General features: G+C 27.2%; 1 protein-coding gene across 1 annotated transcript in view; it reads left to right on the top strand.

The window, feature by feature from the left end:
- The first annotated feature begins 5,548 nt into the window (after nt 1-5,548).
- Nucleotides 5,549-10,287, top strand: part of LOC142323735 (plasmolipin-like) — a 167,668-nt gene continuing 162,929 nt past the window's right edge. The window contains exon 1 of the mRNA XM_075363896.1: nt 5,549-6,115. Coding sequence (XP_075220011.1) covers nt 5,978-6,115 — 138 coding nt within the window. The 5' untranslated portion in view covers nt 5,549-5,977. The remainder of the gene's footprint in view (nt 6,116-10,287) is intronic.

Genomic DNA, 10,287 nt, shown 5'->3' with positions numbered 1-10,287 from the left:
TTGGCACTAATAAACTTTTCAGAATTCATTATTCTTTCAATATTCAATAGTCATTCCTGTAAACACAGGAAAAAGTTTGGTTCAACCATTTCACATTCTTTGTTGAGTGATGGAACTGATTCACACAAAAGAAAGTCTCACTTACAGTTTAAATCTTTTCATGTATACATTTACATATTAGATCTTCTAGAAATCCCTCTGAATGTGTGATTAATAGAATTCACAACTGCCATTTATATTCTTATTATGTATTTTTAAGGTGGAATATCAGAACTAATTTTATTTGCAATGTACTTGCACCAAGTATATGAGTATGTCCAGAAGAACGCAATGTATGAAGAGCAGGATTTTCATTTATCAAAAGCAAATAAAAATAAATTGCCCAAATTACCCATTATCTTTTATAGAATATAGAGTCTACTTTGTAGTATATCTGTAAAATGACTGAAACTCATCTACAAAATTAGTGAATCAGTGCTTTCCAGAGATTGCTTTTCCCCATTAAGTCTTTATCTTTAAGCAAATACTACAGTTTACGAAGCCTGCCTTCCACCCAATTTTTAGTGTGCTCAACACTAGTTTCTTTACTTGGACATCTATGTACAGTTTCTAGGAATTAGATTTTTATAAACCTTATTGCATTTAACTTTTAAGAAAAGATAGTTTAAATCAAACTTCAACTTCAACATGTTGAAAACCAACCAAATATTTTTATATGCAAAATATTTTTAAAAAATCTATTAAAAAACTTAAATCATTGATCTATAACCTATTTAAAGGAGAACATCTAAATAGCAATATAAAAAATAAACTATGATGGTCTCATAAAAAGAGTTTTATAAAAACTAATTTGAATTTATTAACAAGGTTTTTAACTCTTTTATGCATTTTAAAACAAAAACCTTTTCTTAATAATTAGCAATTCTTAAGTAGAAAAGTCCACCCCAAGGAATAGCTCAGTTTGGATTTGATTTCAATGGAGTACTTCTATTTTTGGGTTTCATGTCACTGGCTCAGGGAATGACAAACTGTCATCATCTTTGTCTCCTTTTCATGTTACCAGAAATTTTTTGTCACTTTGCATAACACCCTCAGGAAGTCATGGACTCAGAAGTAACAAATATTAATGATTCAGACATTAATTGATTCACCATTAATGCTAAAACAAAAGTAGATTTAGTTATTCATTTTTACTAATAATAAAATGTCAATTGAATTGATTATTGCAGAAACAACATATGGTACATAAAACACTTTTTCCAGGAAATGGAAAAAAAGGTTAGGTTAGTGATGAAAAAAGCTATGTTTATGTATCTCGTAAGATTATTTGTGTTGGATGGGTAGTTTTGAATTGTTCTAACTGGTATTTATACTGATAATTGTTTGTGTGCCGATTTAAATCAGGTTCACATTAATTGTTTTTGCAATAAAAATGGTTTTTAGGAAATGAGACATATGAACTCCTTTTTTTTTAAATGAAATCACATCTATTTATTATAAAAAAGTAGTAATAAAAAAGAAATATTGCTAGAAAAGTAATATAATTTAAAAAAGTCTTTTTGGCTTACTATTGTGGTTACTAACATTAATAATTAATCTCAGTCACCATCATTTGAATCTGCTTGAAAACCAACAGTAGGCCATTAAAAAAAAATCATTATAGAAATTGTAACTGACAACATATTGTTTAAGTTTGTTCAAGTCTGATATCTTGTTATTATAAGCTTTATCAGTATGTAAATTAGGAACTGCATTAGGTGGGTATTTAGACAGGCTAAATTTCTGTGAGATTAAGCTATTGACATGTTCACTTGTCATTACTTTACCTTATTTAGTTTTATCATATTCAAATTGAACGTAGGAACTTATTTTGAAAGGCACCCTGCTATTACATGGAACAGCTCTTTCACTGCTTTCATCAGAAAAGGCTACTTTTTTATAATTGTTTGGCCACCATGTTTTGAATGATATTTTTGAAATTGAAATCTGTTTTACTGAAAATCTACTTTTATAACTTGCCCATATTATTAAATCCATGTACTGATCAGGACTGTAAATTCTGTCAGATTGTCTCAATAATCTTCTGACACACCCAAAATCCCTATCACAAGGCAAGTACAAGTGCCCTCTTGTGGAGAAATAGTGATTTATTTTGTCAAAAATAGTTATCTGTTAAATTCATCAGAACTTAAAATATTGCCTGTAAAAGTGGTATTTGCTAATGCCAGAACATTCTGGGTGAATTTTTAAAAAAAATTATTCATTATTGTGATATTTAATCAGGCATCAAAGTAATGCTTAGAGTTGTAATGTGTTCTTTTCACTTCAAAGCAGTTAATATGTTCATGAATTTTAACACATATGTTCCCTGAATATAGCATTTGCACTTTTCATTAAACCTCTTCTATCTAGTTGGAATTTCTCCTGAAGACAGCAGACTGATAATTCTTCTCACTCTCATATCAGTAACTCCATAGAAAGCAATAAATGTTTCTTGCAGATTGCTACTAGGCTGCCTTTTAGTTTAATATAAGAAAAAAAAATTAATTTTGGTTTACACTTTAAGCCTTCACTCTCACTAATTTCTTGATCATTTTCATCATTCAGAGATGGCTCAGAAATAACAGACACAGAAAATTTTGATTTTGATTTTCTCCTGTATTTTGCTTCTCTTTTTTCAATAAGATATTTTAAGAATAGGTCTTGATTGCTTTTTTTCTAAAGAATTAAAAAAATGTTAAAGCACTCATAATATCATCATCAGTTATATTTTAAAAGTAATTTAATCTGCACTTATAAGGCTTTCCTATTTTCTTTCTCGAATCCACTTACTACTGTAACTAACATGAATCCAACCTTTTACTTTTGAGGATCTTATGACATTTCTTTCATATTTATCATTCACAACATTGTGCATTTTTTAATGACTGGCTCACTATTAGATTCACTTGAACTTATCTTGATTTATTTTGTATAATTTAATTTATATTCTGTTTTTTAAATGTTTATATGTTGAATAAAAAGCTTTTATTTGGGTAAAAAAAATGTTTAACCAATATTTAACAATATTTGAACATCACTGCAGTAATAAAATAAAATTTGTGATCACTATTGCAAATAGAATTTAACAATTCTATTCTCCATAACAATTTAAACACTGTAAAATGTATATCGCAATCTCATAAAAGAACACTTAGAACCAAAATATGGAGATTATATCACAGGTTTCAGATCTGATTCCACAACTGATGACTAATGTTGCCAGCCATACACAACAAATTGGTGTAATGCAGAAACAACCCATGTGCAGCGCATGAGTTCTTTCTGCACTAAATGTAATATTCTCTACTTCTGCATTACATTGTGTGTGGTTATACATGTGTTATTTCTGCATTAAACAATGAGTTTAACCATCTGCAACTGAAATATGAAAAAAAAAACAGTATTGACAAAAAAATTACACATGTTGTTTCTACAATAAACAATTCAACTGCGAAATAATGAAATGAAATGTTGTTGTATTTACCAGGTTATGTTGAACCAAATATTTGAATACAGGGAAATATTTTACAAGGGAAGTACAAGTACTTAACTTGAACATTTTACTCAGATTTCTTCAGAAATAACACATTTCTTTTATGGGATAAAAAAATGTTATACATTATCTCCATAAAAATCATCACCTCTTTACTACACAACTAACTCTTTCTTTCTAGAAAAGTTTTTTCTTTAAATATTACTACTTTTACTGTAAATTTAGGCTAAAGTTTTGCTGTCGTTGCTGCTGATCCAATACTGATACTAAAAACGCATAAAAATTCATCAAATTATTTTTAAGTAAACTTATTAGCTAAGTGAAGTAAAATCCTATTTTAACTCAGTCTTTTGGCATTTGTTCTGTATTTGCAAAACAATTATTACTTGATTAATTTTCCAACTTTTATGTAATTATATAATAAGATTTCTTTCTACTAGGCAGAGTAATATATGTGTAATAATTTTTTGGAAAAATTTCTATTTCAGAATGACAGTCACTGCAGTCTATCCCTTATAATTTGAAAGGTATTGATTTAAAAGTGACCTGATCAAATTTTGAACCTTACCTCATGTCTAGAGAATTAAATAAATAAATAAAACCTATCAATTATTAAATTTAATACACTTTATACAATTCAAACTACTTTGTAAATATTAACTTTATTTTTTATTTATTTATGTAGCAACAAAAGCCAATTTCCAATAACAGTGACTAATGAGTGATAATGAATTTTTTAGGATGTATAAAATGGCATGTTGAGTGGGACTCAAGCCTGGAAACTTCAGATGAAAGGCAGAGATGCTACTATTCCTCTGCAGAGATCAGCTTTATTGTACAGACTGTATTTAAAAAAATAGAAAAAAAAAATAAAAAAATAATCACGAGGATATATGAGGTGTGATCAAAAAGTACCTGACCTTGATTCATAAAAAAAAAATATACACTTAACCTATTTAGTTCAGTGACTTGTCCCCTTCAAAGAAGCCTCTTCTGATGTGACGCACTTATCCCAGCGATTTTTCAAACTAATTTTTAATGAGCACCATAAGCTTCTTGTCACATTTCTTTTGATCTCTTGCCTTGAAGCAGAATTTTATCCTTAGGAAAGAACCTGAGAAAAGATAAGGAAAGATCCAGCTTAGGAAAGAGTGATGTCATGAAAATTCATTATGACAATGATTCAGCCCATGCATCTCAACTTATCCAAGAATTCTTAAAAAAAACACAGGATCAAACAACTTCCAGCAGGCTCCTTGTTCATCAGACATGGATTCCTCTGATTTTTGGGCATTTTCTAAGCCAAGAATTTCACTTAAAGGAAAGAGATTTTGAAGACAAAGAAGAGATAAAAAGAAATGCAACAAGAGGACTTTTGGTGCTCACTAAAAATGATGTTGAAAAATTATTCCAACAATAGAAACACTACTGAGATAAGTGTGTTACATTACAAGGGACCTAATTTGAAGGGGACAAGTCATTGAACTAAATAGGTTAAATATTTTTGTTTTTATGAGTCAATACTGGATACTTTTTTTGATCACACCTTGTTTGGTTGAGGTATAGCACTTCTTTGACTGCCAGCAATCTTTGATGTATGGTATCCCTGGAAACAGCGTTTACAATATTACTAACATAAGATTATTTTTGATACTGATTAAACCTTCAGCAACAGCTAATATCGAAAATTCAGTTTTATACTTCATTTTAATTTTCACTTTAATCATTCAGCTTCATTGCAGAACTCAACTTGCTTAATTCAGTACAAATTAAGCAGAGTCTAATGTTTATGAATTACTAATACTATTGATTTTAAGAAAACTAAAATTATTAACTTACAAAAATAAACATTTTTTTTAATTCGTAAATTTTTCTTACGAATTAAAATAAGGATAGGAAATAAATAAGGTTGGATAGTAAGGAGTGGTTATAAAGAATGAGAGAGGGGGTTATTTTTTTATTAAAAAAATAACTGGAGTGGGGAAAGAGTTTTGTTGACGGTGTGTATATGTGTTACGTTGTTTATATGTTGTGTGGTACGTGTAGGTATAGGTTGTAAGCGATCCAAGCCGTTATTGTGTTCTGGTCAGACTTCATTTCAACTTGACTTATAGTAGTGGCTGTAATAGTAGTAGTATTAGTTCGTCTACCGTCCGCATTACCAGTGCACTGGAACGCTAGTATAATACGTTATCGCCGACTAAATTACCGTAAACTTGTTCGAAGTTATTCTTTTTTATTTCATTTCAGTGATAATTTAAACGTCTTATGATATTTATATTAACTGAAAATATTTTGTGTTTTTATTAAACTGATAATTTTTTTATTAAGAAAAGAAATACATTTACTTAAACTTAAATAAAAAAAAATAAAAATACTTATTTGTAAACAAATTATAAATAAATATATACATAAGTAAATAAAAAATAAAAAAAATTAAATATGACGGAAACAACTGTAACAGTGACAACGAACAACGAGAATGCGGCGCCAAATAAACAACCTGGAGCCTTATCATGGATAAGATTCAATTACGATTACTTCAAAAGTATCCCGGGTGTTCTTAAAATTATCCAAGCTGTAAGTATTTGTTTGTTGTTTTTTTTTTTTAATTTCTAAAAATAATAATAGTTCAATTTTTGTTTGTTCGTAACTGTTTCTTTCATCTAACTGCAAATTTATTATCTAGAATGATAACAAAAAAAATAAAATAAAACTTTGATGACAAATGTTATTTACGTTGTTTTATGAGGATGAGGTTGCATCTAAATATATTTTATTTAATTTTTCTCGTTTGCCAAAAAAGGGATTTTTTTAATGAACTTGAAAGTATATGTTAATTTATTTTTGTACTAAGGACACAAAAATATATTTATATTCAATACATTTATTTTTATTAAAGGCAAGGTATTAAGGGAATATTATTTTAGAATAATTTCTACTGTTTTACAATAACAGTGAGGTAAATTTCCATAGAATTTACTGGCTGCAGGATAACCAGTTAGCGATCATTGGTTATTATTATCTTGTAATTAACGCTGTTTATTATTATAATAATATAAATTAAATGCACGCCGAATTTTAATACGGTCATAAAATTTTAGGTAAAAATATATGGAAGGTAGGCGGGGAAATTATTTATTATAACACTGAAATAATATTTGGGAAGTTTTTTTACAGCAATTTTTTTAATGACATATTTATGGTTATAAATTACCTTTATCTCATTAACACACCGTTATATTAAGTAAGATTTACGTATTGTATACCACCGGTTGATATTCTATAATCGGTCCTAAATAATAACAAAATACGTTTAATACTATCAGACTTTTATATTTCGAGGAAAAAGATAAATTTTTATATAGATAATGCATTTTTTATATATACATATTTAGGTGTAAAAATTTTATAAAACACTCAAATTCCGTAAACCACGGGAAAAATGTACACAAAAAACCATTTACGTATTGGAGGAGGAGTTGGAAAATCCTTTTTTGCTCCTATGATGTGATTCTTAATGCCTTAACGAAAAATGGGGAAAAAACCTTAATTCATTTTGGGAATCAAAATTCTTCATAAAACTAAACCGTAATTAGATTTATAAAATATAAATTCTAGTCCAGAATTATAAAACTTAAGTGTAGTTCTTTACTTTTGTAATATAATTTCTAAATTACAAACAACTGGGATATACTAGTACAAGAAGACCTTTCCAAGTGAGTTCAAAGTTTTTTGACAGGTAAAAACTAATTTTATTGAGTAATGATAATTTAATATAAAAATTCATGTTTTTATTCAATAAGTTAACAACTCAACAATGATAAATAAACCAAATATATTATTAACAGATAAAAATATAACAATTAGATAGTTTGATAAAGTCAAATATGAGAAAAAAAAACAATGAAAATAATGTAAAATTCTAAGTTCGAAATGAAGATAAAGAGAAGAGAACAACAATTTGCAACAAGATTTTATAAAAAAAAGTCTATAAAGATAAGTGTTATGCCACATATAAAGAAATCCAGGTTTAGTTAATTAAATTAACATAGAGGGATTAAAACTTTAAAAAACAACAAAATATTGGAGAATAAAAAAAATAGATAACTGAGATTTGGGATGTAGTAAGTATGATGAAACTAAAGTGTTCCAATTTCGACTGAGTCTTTCTTTATCCATTGGTAGTTTTCTGGTGACAAAACTTTCTTATATTTTTACTTTTTTTTTTTTTTAATATATATTTTGGTAAAATGAGAGAACAGTAATTATAATTTATTTTTAAATTAATCAATTCTTTAAATACATATATTTGCAAAAACTACAGTCAATCGTTAAAATGTTATCCGTAATAAAAAGAACAAACATTTCAACAGGAGCAGAAGTAACAGAACAAACAAACAGCAAACTCAACTAATTTGCGTAACGTGAACGTGTCTTTTACTAACTATTTGAATGTGATATGGGGACCAGGATATGTATTTATTACCATCACAACATTTTGTCATGGTTCAGTGAGTATAATATACGATCCGGTGAAACAAAGTAAAATTTCTAATAAAGTATAAATTAGAGAATAAATGTTAGATATTTTTAACAAAATCCGAGACATGTTTTTCAATCCTGACCATATAGCAAGTTTAAAATATTGCAAAATATTTATTAATACGATTAGAAATGACAGGAATATTAAAAGGTATTACGTACAATGGTCTGTTTGTCACAAAATGATTTTTTACTAGTAACGTTGATTCACATTAACAGGTTTGGTTCTCTTACAAGCCGGTTTAACAGTTAGCTTTGCCAAGTAATAATTTGTTATAATACATTGATATAATTAAATACTTTAAACGTTTAATAAATTATAGATAAAATTAGAAGCTGATTTAATAGTATATAATGTTATTATCCCGCTTTAAATATATTATTTCCCAATTATAGTTTAATTCTTTTTTAGAAAAGAACAAATTAAAAAAAACTATACAAAAAACGTATATGCGCGCGCGTACAAAATATGTTATTATATTATTAAAAGTGATAAGAAATTAACATAGCATTAAACAAATTAGTAATATTTAATAGAATCATGTTAAATTTCTAAAATGAGATCGCTGACGCAGATAATACATAATTTTATAACTTATTTAGTACACACAATTATTTACAGAACTCTCTCTTATTTTTAAAACAAGATGCTTTCACTTATATTTATAATAATTATATTAGAATGTAACAGTTAATTAACAATTTTTAAATACAATCACCTGTAAATAATTTTTGTAATAAAATACATCTAAAAATTAAACTACTGAAAATAATTTCTTACTTTTACTTTTAAGGCATTTTTGTACGTCTATGTAATGCAACTGTGTTAATATACGGCTAAAAGATTCTATTATAAGTAAAATTATTAATAAATATTTATGAAAGTAAATGATTAATAAATAGATAATGACAAAGAAAATTTTATTAAGGAGGAAAGTAATTACCGAGTGGTGTAACAGATGGTTGATTCTTTGTAATAATAATATATATATATTTATCATGTCATGAGTTCGTAAGTGTGCTTCTCCGCGGATACAGATAGGCGTTATTCAGGATTTGCCTGTATGAATCAAGGGAAATTGTGGTAAACCCTGAGATAAGATCACCATCATAAAAACACATATTTATTTATTAAAAAAAATTAAAGTGATCATAATCAATCAGTAATAATATTAATAAGAAGCAATAGTAAATATATGAAATAATACTAAAGAAGATATTAAATACATTAAATAAGTAAAAAAAAAAAAAAAATAATCAAAAAACAATCAGATACTGTTAAACAAAGTTATTTAAGCACATATTTATATATACACGTTAATGCATATGCAGAAAGTTGAGGATTTAAAAAAAAAATATATATATATATATATATGCTGATTTTAATGTTGTTTTAAACAAATTAATACTAAGACATTTTACTTCTCGTGCTCCAAGATATTGTACTGAGTTATGAAAAAATTACAACATAATTTTTTTTTCTATTAAATCCGCAAACCCATAAACGCAATTTAAGTTATTTAGACTGTTTTAACCTACTTAAACATGGTCTATATGAATCATATTTGTTGGTGCCAAACAATGACGTTACTGCTTATTTTTGTATTTTGAACTAACATTTTGAAATAAGAGCTTCTGCAGATATCAGTACAGTATACTGTTGAAATTTGAAATGCTAATTTCACTTATAAATAAATTATCTTTACATTTATTATTGTTGTTTACAAGTAAAAGTTTTATTATGTCCATTTTGTTCTAGTTTCTTCTGTAATTGTCATTTAATTTGTACAGAAGAATTTATCAAATGATTTTATTAAACAAAAGAAAGAAAGTTGTATAATTCACAAAACAGAAATCAAAGAAAAGTAAATAAATAAAACGAATAAGCCATATAACAAAGAATTTGGTCTATTCGACAGTAGGCATATTTTCTTATTAATGATTTGTTATGGTTCATGCTGTTATGGTTCCTGAATAACATTGGTTTTGGTCGTTAAAAAAGTAAAAAGACAAAAAAAGAAATAAAATACATTGAAAAAATGAAAACGAAGATGACGGTTAGGTAGGAATTACGTACGCACGCGCGTGAAGAAATCTGATCAAGAGTTTGCTTGCAACGCTTACGTCATGTTCTTATTTCCCGCGCATAAAACATAACCTAACTTCCCACATCTTTCTCTTCTGTTTACGGTTATTAAATTTGGTCT

The sequence above is a fragment of the Lycorma delicatula genome, chromosome 4 (genome assembly GCF_047948215.1).
Source record: "Lycorma delicatula isolate Av1 chromosome 4, ASM4794821v1, whole genome shotgun sequence".
Taxonomy (NCBI): Eukaryota; Metazoa; Arthropoda; class Insecta; order Hemiptera; family Fulgoridae; genus Lycorma; species Lycorma delicatula.
Note: the sequence above shows the minus strand (reverse complement) of the source record. Positions and strands in the feature narration are given on the sequence as shown.